Consider the following 18984-nt stretch of genomic DNA (forward strand, 5'->3'; position numbering starts at 1 on the left):
CCACAGTTATAGTGGTGGATAGTCACAACAAACATGGGCATAATTTAAAATAATAAAAAGGTCACTGTATGTCCAATTAAGTCCAAAGCTACAGCTTCACACTGCTCCATATGCAGCTTTCCGTGCGTTTTCCTACTCCCGGGTCTAGTTATGCACATCCACCCAGCTTCTTTTATCACAAACTTTAATCCACTTCTCTGCCTACGAGTGCTTTTAAAAATGCTTTTTCGTCATTAAGGCTCGGCTTTCTGAGGAGTCCAAAAATAAAAATAATGAATTGGAGATGAGTTTAATAGTCCACTTCAACGATCCGCTGTTAGAGACACTAGCTCTAATCAGGCTGGAGATGGTCTCTCTGTGAATAGCCAAATTAAAACTCAGAAATGATAAAACAGCTTGCTTTTTTCGGTAGAATAGTGGTGTAGAGTTTGGTACCACTGCCTTAGGGCATGAAGTTCCTGGGTTCAAATCCACTGGCCAGCTTTGTGCAGAAACATAGGTTAGGATACAGCACCCCTGCTGAACTGTATAAATGGTAATGAAATGGATGGACCTTTACCTTTCTGTCCTGTCATTAGACTTAACAACATTTTGAATTCCTTTATGATGACAACCTCAAGGATCAAGGATTGTATGAGCGGTCGCCAGTAGCTTCCCAATGAAAGTAAAAAACATTTTTCCTTGCTTTTGATGATCTTGTGGGATAATCGGACATCTGGACTATGGAAAAACCTGCCCAACTCTGTCAACTACATGACAGAGCATCACCTCTTCTGCCATCAGTACAAATTCACTATTTTCTCAAGGACCAGTATATAAGCTGAACCTGAAGGCCTGAGAATTAGCCATGAGGTTCAAGAACAATCCTCCCAACCCCTCAGTTCTAGTCAATCCACAGGGAACTGAGATTACTGAGGTTTAATACCACGGCTAACTAAAAACAGGAGCACTGCCAAAGAGCCGAATGACCTTGCCGGACCTGCGCCGGTACCGAGTAAGAGAAGGACATGCACATTAGCAGAAACCATGCATATGAAAAGCCCGACACTGAAGGCACCGGGAGGAGTGCAGCCCCCAATCTGTTACAGATTAACACTCAGCAGAATCCGCACCTTGTCTGGCATGTACTTGTAATCTCCTTCTCCCCTCTGTCTGTCTTTGTGTTAGGGACTGTCGAGAGGTGTTGCCTCAAAAGAAGATTCCCCGTCCACCCCTCCCTCCACCTCTCTTCCCTCTCAAATCCCCCCTGATAGGAGGAGGAAAAGGAAAAAAGAGAGGTGTGAAGAATTGTAAGCCTGCTAAATTTGAAAACACATCACTTTCCTTTCCAGATTTATAGTCATACTAAGACAGCATTTTTTAAAACCTCGAAGAAGGCTTTTTGTAAACGCTCTGAAGAGTGGTTCAGTGTGAAAATGACAATGTTGTCTTGTACTGTCGACGGAGGAAACAAAGCTTCTCCTTTATCACCAGAGGCTCTCTGTCGCTTTCAATTCTTTCTATGACTGATCACTTTACGGGCAATGTAGCCAATCAAGCAGCAGATGTTACACCATTGATCTGCATTTATGTTTTCGCCGTAAGAGAATAAAACAGTGATGTGACTCAGTGTGCGCGTACAGCAGCACAAAAATTACTGTTCATGGTAGTTATCGGCTTCTGTTTACGAGCATCACATCCCTTTTTATTCTCGCACAGCTGCATTAGAGATGCAGAAAATGTCAGGAGACTTCAGTTCGGTTTACACTATGTTAAAATGATATGACGTCTTAAAATTTACTTTAGAATTTGGACAGAAGAGAAATTCTGCCTGATGTTCAAACATATGATACTTTTAATGTCACCAAGATTAAAGAGAACAGGAGCTAAAAACAACCTGACTACATCAATGAATCCTCTTTAAACATGCAGTACAAGGGACTTGATGCACTTGCGGGATCGACTGCTGTCGGTATCAACTTGTGAATTCTTTTAAATGTTTAGCTTTCCTCTGTTATCATTAAGAGCAGAGTCCGTGGTGTGCTGCAGCATGTGAGAGCCGCCCCCGCCCCTCTCCTCTGTGTAATGTCTCATGCAAATCAGAAACAGAGGCAGCAAGACTAAAGCTTATCAGGTGCTGTATGTCTTATTGCTGTTTAAACAACTTTTCTTTTAGTGAGCTAAGCAACTCATGAAGACACAAGGGACACGTGACGTCCTAATCCTGCACCTCTATCTACTGGTACAACAAGTATTGCGATGAGTGTGCAACTGTTTGACCGAACAAGAAAACAGTTTGGAATTTTACACCTAAGAAAAAACAAACATTTAGACAACACATCAGACCTCAGTGCTGGATATCTCTGCTCATATGGACTGAGCACTGTGTTAGATGTGTTAGGAGCGAACTGCCACATTGTTCGAGGGAAATGAAAAGGATCAAACTACATACAGCTGAATTTAAAAACACTTTGAAAATATTAGTGAAAATTTTATATTAAGGCTAGTCCATTTATCCAAAATTTTACTTGTTCTATGGCAAATTGGTGCTGGGTGGTGAGCATGGGGCCGAGTAGAGGACATCGGGCTCTCTGTCCACCCACGTGAAGTATATTTCTGATTGTTTGGTCAGAGACATTCACACCAGTCTCCTGCTGGTGCTCAACCTGTTCCTCCCTGCACATAGGAGCAGATACTGGTCCTGCTGATGGTTTAAGGACCAGTATCTGCTCTCCTAGAGTCTCCTGGAATCTCCTCTATGCACTTGAGACTGTGCTGGTAGACACTGCAAACCCACCTGCAATAGCACATATTGATGTTCCATCCTGGAAGAGTTGGACTACCTGTGCAATCTCCTTCGAGTCCAAGTATTGCCTCATGCTACCAGTAGTAACACTGACCCCAGCCAAACACAGAACTAGTGAACAAAGAGTCAGAAAGTTTCAAAATGTTCCTTCTGGAAAAAAAATTACCTGACAGCACTTTTTACTGAATACAGAAAAATCAGGATCAGGCTGGGATTTGTGAAGATTTAACCAATTCCAGTCGTTATTTTTCCTATTCCCATACATATTTGAAGCTACATGCCAAATGGTTTCTTTCTCCAGCTTCTCAACAGTAAATATTTGCTGTGTGGCTGTGAAGTGAACAACCCAGTGTCTTGAACTGAAGAATTTTTCACTACCGTCTGAGATTTCTGGCCAGATTTTTAAGAGCTGTGTGTTAAATCTCACACCACGGATGTCAAACTCATTTCAGTTAATGGGCCACGTGGGAGCACAGTTTGATCTAAAGTGTGTTGAGCCCATAAAACGATTTCAAAAAGTACCCAATAAATAATCACCTCCAAATTCTTTTCCTTTGCTTTCAGTGTAAGGAAGTAAATTCTGGATGGCTAAGGGTCCCCAGCCTGAGACTTCCCAGGAATATTAAGTGCAGTTTTAACAGTGGATATCAGTTTTCCTACGATCGGCAGTGAATCAAAGAAAGACTCAGACTCACTGACGATATCTTTGCCGGAAAGGAGGACTGACTAGGATTAAAACCCACAATTTGGACATCCGCTCTCATTAAATGATCTAGTAAATGTTCTTACACCGTTCGTGATGCACTCTGGTGCAGATGGATCAGTTTGGACCCCTCTGGCCTGCAGACCATACGTTTGACACATTGACATTAAAACATGATTCTAAGTTTTAATGGCGATAGTTTCTGAATACGAAAAATCAAAGAGATTCACATCAATACAGGACAAGGTAAAATGGACAAGATAGGGCAGAGGTAGCAAGGCAGAAGAGGAGTAGCAAATTAAGTGAAGGGTAGAAACTAAGACAGAGTGCCACCAGAAGTCGGTCTATTAATAGACTAGCTGTGGTTCTGGAGCTTTAATTCTCCCCTTGAGGTCTTAAATAAGAGCAGTTGCCCCCTCTCCTTTGTGCCCCTGTCACACAGGCACACAGAGAAAGATAGACTGAAAAAGCAACTGAGACAAACTCCCTGCTTTTCTCCAGCTGCACTGTTTTCATGGGGGGGGATTCGGGAAATCTTGTCAAGTAAATAGGTTTGAAGTCTCTGTGCATGCACGTCTCTGAGAGAACGTCTGCGCACAACCGTCTGGGGAGGAGGGGGTGTCTGCCGGTTTGTGTCAGGAATAAAGGAGCGATGCCGACAGAGCGAACGACGGCGGGCATGCGGATAGATGTACATGCACACAGGTAGAGCAGGGAAGGAAAACTAAGCAGTTGAACCCAGCCAAAGGCTCCTGAGAGAACAAGGCTAAAAATAACCTGACATCAGAACGGGACGGGAACAGAAGCACTGAATGTTCCCAAACAACACGCACAGGCAGACAAAGCCCGTTTCAAACCATGTGCTACCATTACCTAACACACTAAACCTGTCAGCGTTCAACATGAATGCTACAGTGCTTTGGATTTGTGCAGGCAAAGGTTTCCCTTGAGCAGGACGCTCAACTCCAACTCACGCATTTAATGCTCCCTAAAAAAAAAAAAAAAAAACCACACCAAAAATCGCTAAACCAAACGATCGGGTCTTTTCTTTGCATTGTGAGAATTTCCAGAGGAGAGGTGACGGGTTCCACATAATGAGCAATGTGTGGGTAATACCTTTTTATTCTGCCATTTAGTTGATCTAATAGAAATACTTGTCATACTTAAGGCTGTTGCACACTGAACGAATTGCGAAAAATCTGAACATGCTGTGCAACCTATATACACACAGCGAAAGCGTTCAGTTTCGCAGAAAATTCATCCTCAAAAAAACGTGTTGTTTAAAAAACACAAAACAAACCGTGAAGTTGACATCAAGCCACGATAAGCTGGTCCTGATGTTTCTAAATAAAGAAAAGGTAGAAGCTGAGGCTCTAGGTGCATTTAATTCTCACGAGAAGGCAGCAGGGAGACTGTCATGGCTCGATCGAGGAGTTTAAGCTGTATCACGGCCACTTTAGTACATATTTCAGGGTGTCAGTACAGCAGTTTGAGCTCTTGTTGGTAGAGTTGAGACCACAACTGAGGAAGTGGAGAAATAATTTCAGAGAGCCGATTGACCCGGAGCAGATTCTAGCTGTGTGTCTGAGGTAAAACAACACTGACATTATTAAACTCCCAGACGAGTCATACTGTTCATGTGGCTGTAGAGCTGGAGCTTCTCAGCTGGAGAAACATTTTGTGACTTGGTTGAATTTTTAGAGATGTTTGGAACCACCCAACATCTTTAAGAAAAAACACAGCTAAATATCGATGTTTTCATATGTCCAGTGTAAAAGTCATTTATCTCCTCCACTTTTAGCCAATTTGGAGTTCACAGTTTCCTGAAAAATATTTGGGCTCGGTGAGTTGGGTCCATTTTCCACCTTGTATTGGCTTAATAAATAAAGAATCCAATAAAAACAATGATGTTTTAGGGCACGAAACTATGAAAATGTCCCACAGAACAGTTTGTCACTACTCAATATCATACAGAGTTATTTTGTCCATTGTTAATATAAATGTATTGTTTAATCCTTTTGGGTACAGGACATCTACTTGTCCATGTGCTCAGGTAACTTGTTTCCTTTTTTTTGCAACTGAATAGTCAAAAAGCTGACGATGAGTTTAATCTGGTTAGTTTCACAGCAAGAAAATGAGATGAGGGAGAAAAATGCAAAAGAAAATGAACTACAAGGGGATTTTCCTGCAATAACATGAGGTTGTGAAATACATCCTGCTAATTTAAAGCCAATTAAGGCTTTGATTAAATATTTGCCATATAACTTAATCTTAATTTAAATATTACTCTTTATAATATTTTTTTTTTTTTTTAAAAAGGCTTCTCCTGTGAGCACAATCGGTAATGCAAGCTCCTGTTGACTGTGCTTCAGTATCACTACCTGATTGTGCGAGTTCACTGACTGTGCAGCATGTTTGCGACAGACTCCCTGCTCTCCCGCTTCACATCACGTGCACTCCCCTGTGCTTGGCTCGAAATGGACGTATCCAGACAGCAGTAAGCCGGTTTTCCTGGCTGCTAGTCTAAACTGAGCCTATCTCCGCTCTGCAGTCAGGGAGGGGTTTTCCCACTCTGTTTAGATAGCATTAGACGCACCTCACAATCACTTAAGAAGCAGGCCCCCCTCCCTACTTACCCACCACCAGCTACACCCAGCAGCGGGTCTAATCAGGGCTGGAATCAATGAAAAGCAAATAGCAGGAAATAAACTGGCCTTTCTGTGTCCTTTAATGTCCCCAGTCTTTCTTTTTTTCAATTCTCTGAATACTTTCTTTGATGGGGTTCAGTGGATGGAAACGAGTTGCTCCGTGTGTGTACTCTGTGTAATGAGAATACAGAAGAGTAAAGACCAGACGGGGACGGAGTGACAGGGCGACAAAGAAGGGCACGCCACGCGAGGAATTAAAATTAAACAGCAAATATACTGATCGCTAAACTCAAACTGATTTTTTCTCCCTCCCGCATGAGGAAAAATAAAGTGTATTTAGCCGACGTATTTAGAAACAGTTTCAAAGCTTCAAGCCAGACGTGCTCGCAACCTCTGCGTGCGCCGCAGTCTGTCGTTTTTTCTTCTAGAGCAAGCCCACATAGCACTGCCTCTCCACAATAAGACACTTAAGACTGGCTGTTCCTTTACAACTCACTGATTAGCACTCATTGCCTTTCATATTATTTCAACACCTGCTGAGTCACCAGCAGCTCCTGTGCACCCTGGGATGCAGCAATATAGAAAAGAGGGAGTGTTGCATTTAAAGTCTCTCCTTCATGCATGGGTCCATAGCTGACCAGGCTATCAAAAAACAGTAGACTACCATTTTGGTTCTTTGAAGCCGACATGACATCAAACCCTCTCTTATGCGTATCCTCTGACGGAGGGTCCCACTCAGCCCACTGGATTCTCTACAAAGTCCAAAACTGCAGTGAAGACCTCAACTGCTACGAGTTTTTAAACAAGATCCCAGCTTTACCACAGTTTTGAAACTCTATGAATCAAGCAACTTACTGAAATCTCAAAATATTTTCCATACTAATACTACTCTAATACTATTGTTACCTCCACCGTTGGCGTGTGTCATTCTATCTGTGAACACGTTAGCTCGAAAAGTTCTGAATGAACTTTGCATGGCCGTAGAGTTAAATCCATTAAATGTATCTTGAAGGTGAAACCTCTTTAGTTCTGCCACCTCTTTCAGGCTAAAAGTGTAAAAACAATGGTAAACAGTAACTAATTACATACATGGGCCATCTTAACAGCTTTAGCTGGTGTCTAAAAACCCTCATTAAACACACCCCTCCCTCCCTGAAATTAGTCCTAACAGAGACTCTGATAAGGCCTGAAATAATTCAGGTACTGATGATACAGAGTTCACAACCCAACTCTGTTACAGTCGGAGCAATTTATGCTCCACTTCCTGTTTGGCAAGAGGAAGGTTTGGTAAGATCCTTTGGGTTTTGACCAGAAGGCAGCAATGCTGCGCTGTTTTGAAGACACCTTATGAATTGGCTAATGATAAAAGCCTCATGCTCTGCAGGTACCTGATGATTTGATTATTTCCCGTTTCTTGAAGCTGTATTATTTGCAGCAGAGCTCCCTCAGCTCTGTTCTGTACAACTTTCCATAATTATTTTATTTAATTGTTTTGTTATTTCCAAGTTAAAAGGCCTGTTTATGCTAAAATACATCAATTTATATTAGGAAATTATATGTGTATACAGTTAGACCCATAGGTTTACAATGGTAAGATTCTCAGCCTCTGTAAACCACGGTGCATTGGAAATCAATTAAGACTTCAAGCTAACTTAAAGTCTAAAAATTAAGTTAAGGGGTTTATTAAAAGTACTGTATTATTAGTTTGTGGAATTTTAGACATTTTTATACATTAGATGCACATTTTTAGAGGGTTTTAATTTAAAATAAGTGCATTACATCTTAAAATCACACCTGTAAACATATTCCAGCACACATGAGAGAGCACTCAAGGTGACCTGCGAGCTGCTGTCTGATGTGGAGTCATAAAGTTTGAATGAGCACCAACTCGCTGGAGGCGGAAACACAAACCACATAAACCAGAGCTTAATAACTCAGCGCCCACAAGATCTTTGTTTGCCTCCTAAACAAACCTGGAGAAACAACGCTGTTGCCCAGACAAAGCGAGTCAAAGCACTGGTGTAGAGGACTGCTCTAGCGCCACATCAATTTGTCGTGTAAGCGTAACCCAGTTTTAAGGTTTGGCTAAAAATGGCTCGACACAACATGATGTAAAAGGACATGTGGGCCGGCAGCTCAGCCAGCCGGCTAAAAAATAAATAAATAACAAAATCATGTGGCATGTTGTATTAAGCTACCATAAACTTAACTGCTACTGAGCAGAAAGGCATGAAAATGGACACAATAACAGGATACGCTGACCAAGAATCTAAAAAGGCATGTAGGATGGGACAAAAGCAGGCAGGGCAGGAGGGGAAGACGGCACGAGCATACAGGCCAAATGGTCATTTTTTGGCGACCATGTACCTTCCACTCTGGCAAGCCGGGGCAACCTTTGGAACTGCTATCATAGGATAAAAGGGAGAAACTTCCAGTCAATGCTCAGGTCAGCTGCCTACAATGGCACAGACTGCACAAGCCTCCAAACATGAGTCAACACATCCATGTGGGCAGACACCCAATAAGGCGCTACGTTGTCAATCTCTGCATCCGTGTGTGGCCACAGAGCACTGTTAGAGACAGAACTAAACTCTTATCTCCAATAAAACGACCCAAGAAAACAGTCAAAAAGAGCTATAAAAAATCTAAGTAAATAAATAAATAAAAGTCTTATGTATCCTGGAACAAAATGTTTCAGTGTAATGACGCAACTCCAGCAGCAGCGCTGACCGTCAGAGACTCAGCAAACATTTATTACTGGCACTGTTTGGAGAAACCCCACAGGTTATACCCAAAAATGACTCTTAGGCCCAGAGGAGTGTGTGTGTTGGGGGGAGGTTTGTCCAGCAAAATTCATTGTTTAATTTAATTATTAACACAAGCTTAAAGTGGTCAGATGAAAATCTGAAGCAAAATGATTTTAATGCACCACTCAAAGGCTTTGTCTTGAAAGCCCCAGTATGTCACACAGCCACTTCTATTTATGCTTGCCATTAAGGCACTGGAAGCGGCTCCAGTATTCTGCTGAATGATAGGTGTCACCACGCAGACAATACCGCCACGTCAGTGCAGATGTAGAAGGAGACAAAGTCAAAAATAGAAGAAAAGACTTTGCCAAGTGCTTTCCCCCCTTCCATAAGGTCTCATGTTTTCAAATTATTGTTTAATCTGTGAATCTCTGAGCTTCTGTACTAAAATATCATTACAAACTATAGAAAGACAGGGTATTAGATGTTGCTGGAAAGTAGTTTATCCAAAAAAAAAGCATGGCAATTTTAAGGTGCATCATAAGGGCTTCTTGACACCTCTTCTTGTCTAGGACAGGTCTTCATCACGTTTGCACTGAACCTGAAGATAATCAGACATAATATTTTTATCTCCTTACTTTTATTTCCACCAACATCTGCTAATAAGAGTTCTGTAGACCTCGAGGTCTCTGAATCACCCTACCATGGCTCAATCACCTTTTCATGTCAACCTTCAAAAACAACAATAGAGCAACAACATAGAAAACAGGTAGATGATCCAGAGGTGGTTCACTGTCTGGGCATGAGATCAGAGCTAGAGCAGGCAGGACTGCCATTTCATGCACACCTTCACATGAGTGACTGATGTCAGGGTGTGAGAGTTCTGGAGACCCCCCACCACCAACATCCATTAAAGTAAATAAATCGCAAACACACAAAGTAGTTCCCCCACTCTATTTTTTTAATTTATTTACAGTTGCTGGATGTTCCATCACCTTAACCGGGGACAAACACCCAACTGCATAAACAAAGGTTGTAAAAACCGCAGAGCTATTGAGTTGACGGTCAATTTCGCCATCCAACTTCCCCAGTCAACTAACGTCCATTTAACACATGCCAGTTGGCTGGTTTGCTGCCATGACAACAGAGCAGTAGTGAACGGGAAACTAGACTTCAGTTTAAATGTCACAACTTCTTCCTGACAGCTATAAGATTGCAAAACAATCTCAATGATGAGAAAAAGAGGTGGGGGGAAAAAGCAACCTCCCGAGTGTGGAAGTCTGCTTAGAGAGGCCGGATTCAACAAACAGCATCTCTCAACTTGACAACATGCAAACTGCAAGCAGGTGTGCCAGGGGAAACAGACACTTTCCCAACACGCTCCGACCCTCCCTCACTGATTTTTATGACAATAATCTCCACAAATAGAAGAGCCTTTTCAGCCCTGATGGGGAAGAGCTCGTCATTTTTGCCGCTGACTCACACGCCGGGGTTAATTGAGGTGGACAGTCCCAATCATGACACTAAATGGCTTTAAAACGGCACTTATTTTCGCCGGTGGCGCGTGAATGTCACGGCTTCGCGGCAGCCCTCATGAACCCCTTACGCGCCCGCCGCTGGCAGCTCCGAAAGGCATCTGCCAGGGTTATTCGGTTATTGGGTCTAGATGCAAATACGCCTGTGAGATCATTCACAGCTTGCTGTCAGACAGTCACAGCTGCTTGCGGTGAATTTGTGCCAAGAGGAGAGCAATAGAAAATGATGGTGGTGTGTTTGTGTGCATGCAGAAGTAAGGGGCTCTGACTGTGTCAGAAATAGAGATGCTGAAAGAAAGAAAAAAAAAACTAAAACTAAAACTCAGCAGCAGCACAGTCTAACCTGTGCTTTGGTGTCCAGGTTGTCCTCTGACCACAGATAAGCGGCTCTGTAGGCAAACAATTCCCTAATTTATGGAAATGTTAGCTGCTGGACCAGTTCAGACTGGTAGCAACTGTCTCTAGATTCTGACATAACCTGCATTTTACCTCTGCCTCCTGAATGCATCGTTAATACAAACTGACATTAGATTAGCACCCTGCTGCAGAAAATGTCAGTTATTTAATAACTCTCCAAGGGCCAAGATCTTCAGACTTTGTAAATGTAGCAAGGTCATTCAATATTTAAAAAAATAAATAAATATTGGTTTCTACCAATGCTACCCCTCAGCCTCATAGTATAGTCTCCTATGACATCAATTTAAAAATCTTAGGCAACTTCTTCAGTTATTGCATTTACAAGATATTCAGGAAACATGACCTTTGACACTGACCTTGAGGTCAAGAGCACGGATATTTGAACTTATCCGAGACTTTCACTAGATTTAACTATCAAATCATTGGTGACATCCTTTTCAAGCTATCGTTTTATTTTTAGAAAATCTGACCTCCGATACCACAGATATTTTGATATAGGAAGCAGTCCATTTACCACTTCCTCAAATTAGATAAGGTTGGGTTAAATCTTGGTCTTTAGCTTTTCCATCATATTTGAGCCCTTGAAACCTCCTGAGTACAGGTGAGAGTGACGCATCTGTTTACTTAAGAAAAAAAAAAAAAAAAGGACAAAAGAAACAAAACTGAGAAGATGCTTTTTTGGGGTAACCATTCAAGAATAATATCACCATGTTGAGTAGGCAGCCTATCAAAACGAGATTTGATTCCAGTTCCATCATCTAGGGGTGGCTGATCTGATGGTTGCAGTAAGCTTAAACAAAGCTGAAATGTATCTTTCATTTCTAAGATATCATGCAGATAGGTCATGTATTAAGGTAGATATGAGAGATTAAAAACAGGCATCTTATTTATTTATTTTTTCTCCACAGAATGAGCCAGCAGTCTTTAGACAAGTAAACTTCACTACAGATTCTCATTAGCTTTAAAGACCTGCATGAAACTTTAGTACCCAAACGGCTATGGCACTGGAGTGCAACCATAAACTAAAGCCCCAGTAATAAACACAGACTGCATCAGTGAGGCCTGGCTAAGCATCACAGAGCCTGGGTTATTTGTGTAACCACCACGGATAACAAAAGCAGATTAAAACTTCCAGTTGAAATTATGACACAAATTTCATTTCAAGCTTGTTTGATGTCAGCGTGAATCCAAATGTCCGGATAATAGTTACACTCCTAAACCAATACATAATCATGCAATGTAAGACTTGTCGGGTGTTCTCCTCGCAAATTACACTGTTTAGGAGGTTTGTTTGGCGATATTTCAATTCAGCGTACCCAAGAGTCCCATTACCGACACATTTTGTTGGCAGTGTGGGGAGAATCTGTTCAGAACTAAAAATAATGTAAAGTTTCGAACAGTGTTTCTGTTTCTGTCTGTTTTAGACACGTTACTTCAGTCTCCTGCCACCAGGCCTTCAGCTGACAGCGAAGCACTGCTCAACACAGCCGACGTATTATCTATCGCTGCTGCTGACATTTCCCAGTACAGCGGGAACCAAAAATAGTGCGTCTATATTACTGTATTATAAAGACTTAGTAAGTTATAAACATCCATCAATCTATCCATAAATCTTCCGTCTGCCTCCAGACTTTCCAATGTATGCCCCAACCTCTGAGCCTATGACAGATGAGAGAGGCTCCAGGCACACCAGCTCACCTCTTGGACTCTACTAGAGTAGCTTTGCATGACTGATAGTTCAGAATAATCCTTATTTGTGTTATAATAAGGCTGTTTTAGTTTGCCTTTTAAAAAAGCCATCTTCCCTTTCCCCCAACACCATTAATGATGACCTTTGACACCTCAGCACATACGAACAACATAGACCACCAAGACGCGGTTTGACAACCATTAGAATAGTTTCCAGGTTTTTCCAAGGGTAGATGAATAGGCAGAGACCACCCTCATTAACTACTCAGGCAAACACAGTCATTCTTTTCTATAAACAGGCCTGCCTTCTTGGTCACCATACAGAGCCATACAGAGGGTCTGAAATCAAGCATTTAACACAGGTTGTTGGCTCACAGTTGGCTCACAGTGATATAAGCTGACCTCTGTATTTAAATCTATGTTTGATCTGAGCCTCCCTTGCTGTAACAGTATAACAAGGGAAAGCATAACAGCATGAATGGGGCTCACCTACAGGCAGACAATCCAGTATTTACTGCTTTACTGGATAGTTGAATAAGCTGGCTGACTAGTTGACTGAGTAGTGATCGAATACACTCCCTGCCAGCCTCACATTCTTGCTAACAGACTCACAAATTGACTACCTGCCAGACTGAATGACAAACAGATAGCCTGCCTTTTATTCCTGCCTGCTGGCTGCCCTTCCTTCATACCAGCAACACAATGAAGTTAACAGCCTGACAACACTGCATGTTATCTTCGTGTTAAAATCATCAGAAGGACAAATACCATGCAATGCACTGCTCACTGATTGCCCCTTCCCCCAACGGCACCGAGGTTGTTGCTCTCACAAAGAAATCAATATCTATAATGATTAAGCTTGACGTGGCATATTGGCTATTAAAGTCCGGCCAGGTTCACAAAGGAACAGAGACAATGCATGTCTTTTTCCTCTAACGTCAGCAGCTGAGTCTTGTGAGCGAGGAGGAGGCGGAGTTGACGGATGCGAGGCAGCTGAGCTGAAACATCAATCAAATATGTGCATCCCACAGCCGACAAAGGCAGTTCCCAGAAACAGATCTTCAGCACATTTAGTCTCAGCAATGTCTAAGACGGCGCTGCACATATGCACACGTGTGACTCAGTTTTATTTTTATTCCATTTATTCATTTTTTTGCTCTTTTATGATGGCACATTTGCATCACAGCCACCTTCGACATGACTCAGGTTTAATTTGAGGGATGCCACTGACAATGAAATATGGTCATTCACTCTTTATGACCAAGATAGGACATAAGGTGACAATCAGGAATCAATTACTAATCTAAAAGGCGATGGGAGTACAATGTGCTCTGCGCTGCTGCACCTGAAAGTGTCTGAGGGGATTTCCCAACAAATAAAGGCCATCAAAGCTGCCATATCAAGAAATGTCATGTTTCTCCCATGATCTGTGAGGCATTTGAGTGATTTATGCTCTCCTTGAAAACAAGATAACCACAATGCATCCTTCTGGGACCTCGGGACTTCTATCACTTGCTGTGTTATCTCTGTCTACGACTCTTCTTGAAGTCCGTACTAAAGGAACTGGCTACAAGAGCTGCGTATCGGCGCCAGACCCCAAAACACCAGAAGCCTTGTATTGGCTGATTAGAGCTTCACAAATAAGAACAGGTGCTGGCATGATTAGTCAGCTGACAAAAATGTTAACACTAACCATTTAGACGGTTACTGTTTAAACTTTGACAAGCAGAAAAGCCAAATGGCATCTCAATTTAACCCTATGATGTCCAAGCCCTGAATTGGATTCCTAGTTTTTCCACTTCCTTGTACATTCCCCCACTTCCCTCCAAACAGTTTCAGCAATCTCCCTCCGAGAATTTAACGACATTTGCGCATCATACTGATGCTATGATTATTACCTTTGTATTGATTGTTATTCTCTCCCTGATACATTTAAAAACTACAAAAAAAAAGCAGAAATGCACATGAGGAATCGACTGTGCTGAACAGCCCACTCACAATAGTGGTGAGCTGCATAGAGCAGACCAGTAGTTACATTTCTAGGGAGGTGCACATCAGATTATCATAATTATAAATGTCTGAGGTGAGAAACTGCAAAACAAATGGAAATGTACTGAGGATTGTGCACTCGCACCAAGCTATGTCAGGGTGTAATGGGTTCATTGATCCACCTTTGCACCTACAGAGAAAATGTGTTTTTCTACTGCTTTTTCTCTACAATCTAACAGATAAAGTTGTATTTACATAACACCAAATCACAAAGACACTCAAATAAAACAGAGTAAACCCCAACATTTTGGTGACCACGGGAAGGTAAAACTCCCTTTTAATAGGAAGAACCTTACACCAGAAGTAGGCTTAAGGACGGGCAATCATCTGCCCTGACTGGTTGGGGCTTTTATCATTTTGGGTGGCTACGTTTCTCTCTTAGTATATTAGGTGTATATAGTTGTTTTTGGTTAGAACAGCAAAGAGGCTTAAGCCAATTACTCTCCAGTTTAAATGGTCAGCTGCCGACTCTGAACCTAAGTCCAACCACCTTGGGTTTTGTATCCAAACCTAGCTTACGAAACTCAATTACATGTGACCCAACAGTTTAACCTGACCTTCAATACATTGGGTGTGGTGTCCAACCCTAACCAACAATGGCATTTAAAGCTAACCCAACAGCTTGACCTAACCCTAACTTCTTGTTTTAAGTGTCTATCTATAACCAATGTTGGGTGTAGTGCCTAACTCAAACACCACCTCATTTCAAACTGACCTTGCCCCGACCCTGACAGATCTATGGTTTTAAGCTCTTAAATGCTGTTTAGGGAGCTCAAGAAGGCTGAAATATTCTAACATGATTAAACAAATAAACAAACTATCAAAGCTTTTCATTAAAAAGGCATTTGGTGGTTCTCCAGAACAGACGGGAAGTGATTATAGTTAAGATAGCTAAGGAATTCTTGCTATCATAGGGAAACAGTTAACTTTTTTTTTTTTTTTTTTAAATTCCTATTTGATAGATTTCACCCATTTTCAAGCAATAAAACTCAAACATCCAGGTCTAAGGTCCTGAAATGTGACAATTCTATGGTTTGTTTGGCATTTTGGGTTCGGGACACACCAACTGTGAAAATCTTGGCCAACATCAACATGGACCTTATTTTTATTTGTTTTCTTATTTGTTACCCTCTCTGGAAACAAAAGCTATTCTTCACGAAAGTACATGGTGTGTTTGAAATTCTTCCAGCAATGTTCCACACAGAACATTTAACTAGTAGAGAAACAGACCGATATCAGTCTACGATTGAATGGGGTCAAGTTGGTATTCATATATTCTGCCAAGCAAAATGTGTTTGATGCCTTAGCTGAACCTATTTCAGGAGGGAAGTGAGATGGGTCGTCTTGTTAGTAGAGTAGTATTCCCAGAGTATTTTAGTTTATTTATTTGGATTTATTGAATAAAATATTGATATTTGGTGTCTCTCTATCAATTCAATATTGAGACACTGTGCTGAATCGATTTTCCACCCATTCCTAGAGTTATGCCCACAATTTATGCGACAAAGAAAGCTATCAGCCACTGACATCAGTAAACTGTGCTTGATGATGAGCTGATATCATTTAACAGTTATCTGATGTATGAGTGTATCCCCATCTTTGATAGTAAAACTTAGCATCTCTGAGTTTTAAGAACTCATTTTACACAGAACTGTAGACGAGAGCCTACTTGTCCAATCTTTCAGGACTGATCTATTATTTTTGGCGACAGGAAGACGAGAGAAGCTGTGAATTTTTTTTTTTCTTCACAGCTTTGTACTCGCCTAACCTAACAGAGAGTGCCAGGTCTAATCTATTTAAGGTTCCAGTCAGAGTCGACTTCAAACTAAGCAGCATATTGTCTCAGAATTTTATAAAAAAGGATGGCCAAAAAGTCGAGAGTAAACTTTTCAACACCAGTGAGCTGGCTTGATGTTCAGATGTTCTCCCAACTGTAGTTTGAATGCCTGAGAGACTGACTGAACAAATCAGGAATGACACATTTCAAAAAACAGCAGGGACATCTAGAGACTGCTTCACCTGCTGGCTGTGATGCCTCCTCTCCATTCCTGAGGACATGAACCCAATGAAAGTTACACCTCAGTCGCTTCTTTGCTGCAGTCACCAGGAAACATATGCACACAGTTCTGTGCTTTGCAAATCACATGAATATAGCACAGCTTTGCATGACCGACCATTCAAAATAAATGCTGAAATAAGCTGTTCTACTTCCTCTCCCTTTAAATGCCAACTTTCCTCTGATTGGCTGCTTCTCACAAACAGAAGGTTTGATCCACAGTCAGTAAAAAAGACCAATGTAGCCACTTTGAAGTCACCCAGTGGTGTTCAACTTGCAAGTTTCAAGCCTCAATGTTGGCGTTTTGGTTACTGCCATCATAATTATAAAGGCACCAACAGCACAAATGGGTTCAAACAACCCACTTCAGTGATTTTATTTTGTGGCAGTGAGGCTGAGCATACACCTTTGAGGGGTACGACTTAAGGGGTCCACTATGCTCGCCCTTGCGACCAGCGGCACATGGCATAAGTGGCATCACATCTGCTGGCACAAGCCACGTTTTGGCATCGTTTTAGCCAGTTGTGCACCACTCCATTTTTGTAACCTTGAAAGTTTTGCTCTATAGAAGAGCTATATGGCAAGCATAAGTGCACTTGGTTGTCTATTAATCTCACTGTCACTGTGTGATGTAACTAGTGGCCTTTAAGAGCGTGAAAACTCTCCATGGTCCCTGGCAAATATGTAAACCACAACACTATTTATTTTTACTGTAAAGTTGGATATTTTAACATGGGGGTCTATGAAGCCAGCATCAAGTGCCCATTGCAGCAAATGCAGCTTGTAGGGCTTCCGATTGGTGGAGGGTGGGGCAGGAGGTGCTCATTCCAGAGAAGCCCATATTAGGGATAGTATCTCTCAGTGATGTCATAGAGAGCCAAGAGTAGAAAAAAAAATGAGGGTTTCAACCTCTGCCAAGCCTGGGATTTTGACTTGAAACGTTCTGGATCTTTAATAGGATCACCAGCCATTACAGCCATACACATATGTGACAGAAAACCATTTGCTGTCTAATCTAGCTGATTGGACTGGACTGTCCAACCACAGCCAGGTTACAGTGAAGAAGAGGACAGATACAAGGGGAGGGGAATGATGTGTGGAGGGGGGTCTACTCACAGTCAAGGTGCTTCTTCTTCGGTCCGCTCACTTCATGCGTGGTGGCTTTGCACACAGCCTTGCTGATAGCCGACCCGGTCATGCTGTGCTGAGCTGCTGTGATCCGATCCGTGATAGATTGGCCCGACATCGCACCGACTTTTTTCTTTCCCCCCCTTCAATCAGCGAAAATAGTACAATAACGATCCGATCAATGGATCAACTCAACGTGACTTCACTGTCAAGTGGAGGTAACAGAGAGCAGGGATCACACACCCTCAGACACACACTGTCTTCCACACAACCTGTGCAGCAATGTCTGCTCACGACAGGTACAAGAACAATCTGTTTAACTACAATCTGAATTTAAAAATGAAACAAAAAAATGTTTGGCAACTGTTTGTTCCGTCTATCTATTTATGCAGTAAACACAACACGAGCCAGTCTGTGTTAGCTAATGTTTCCGTTGCAGTACTCGAACCAAGAGAGAGTCCCACTGTGGAATCCGCAAACACTTGAAATTACTTTCTGGCCACAAATAAACATAGCTAACTGGCTGCTTTGTAACCCGGAGTCACCAAAAAGTCGAGTCCAACTCGGGCAGGGCAGAGGGGGAAAGTAATCCTGGTGAAATCACAGCTTGGAAAACAGTTTAAAAAAAAAATAGAGTTCCTCTTCCACGTCAACTTGTTAGCTTGGACCGCAGCTCAGCTATCACTGGTCGCTTGGCGAAGCGTGCGTTAAATCGTCCCTTGGGCGTAAAAAGTCTCTCAGACAGGAGCAGCGCATTGTTTGAAGTTTACAGGAGGACGGTGTGACACTGACAGCCGGGACAGTTGCAGTTTCCCACGGTGAGAGGAGACGCGAGGAGCGGCGGTGGGGGTTAGCCGAGATGCTAGCAGGGTTAGCTAAAGCCAACCAGCCAGGCGGGCGGGTAGAGAGAAAGCGGGTTCCTGTGGTCTGTGACCGGGGAGCCGAGCCGGCGGAGCCGCTGAGTTTAAAAAAAGAAAGAAACAAAAAAAACCTCCCTGACAGCTCCCTTAGCTCGCCTGTTTCCCTTCACGGTCCTCGGGCTCAGTTTGGTGCTTCCCTCCGTCTGCCGTCACCACATTACTGGCTCCCGTTGTTCTTTTTTTATTTTTCTTACCGACAGTTCGGTCCGGTGCCGCCGTATGGAAAGTCTCGCCAGTGGTTTCTCTTTGCGCACTCACTGACTGAATGCTCGCTCCTGTGCTGGACAAAATGGCAGCGTAAAAAATC

At 42.4% G+C, this 18984-nt stretch overlaps 1 protein-coding gene across 5 annotated transcripts in view; it reads right to left on the reverse strand.

Moving 5' to 3' along the window:
- The window catches only part of LOC147335254 (phosphatidylinositol-binding clathrin assembly protein), a 118094-nt gene extending 99110 nt beyond the window's left edge, over positions 1 to 18984 (reverse strand). For 2 of the 5 annotated variants that reach the window (XM_086277274.1, XM_086277260.1), the window contains exon 1: positions 17746 to 18977. In XM_086277274.1, the coding sequence (XP_086133400.1) occupies positions 17746 to 17875 (130 nt within the window). In that variant the 5' untranslated portion in view covers positions 17876 to 18977. Of the gene's footprint in view, positions 1 to 17745 lie in introns of all 5 variants that reach the window. The other 3 variants (XM_086277267.1, XM_086277251.1, XM_086277243.1) reach the window with 3 other exon arrangements.

This window comes from Aulonocara sp. 'chitande type north' Nkhata Bay, linkage group LG3 (genome assembly GCF_057382095.1).
Source record: "Aulonocara sp. 'chitande type north' Nkhata Bay isolate Kocher_YH1m ecotype deep benthic linkage group LG3, A_spYH_male_GT1.1, whole genome shotgun sequence".
Taxonomy (NCBI): Eukaryota; Metazoa; Chordata; class Actinopteri; order Cichliformes; family Cichlidae; genus Aulonocara; species Aulonocara sp. 'chitande type north' Nkhata Bay.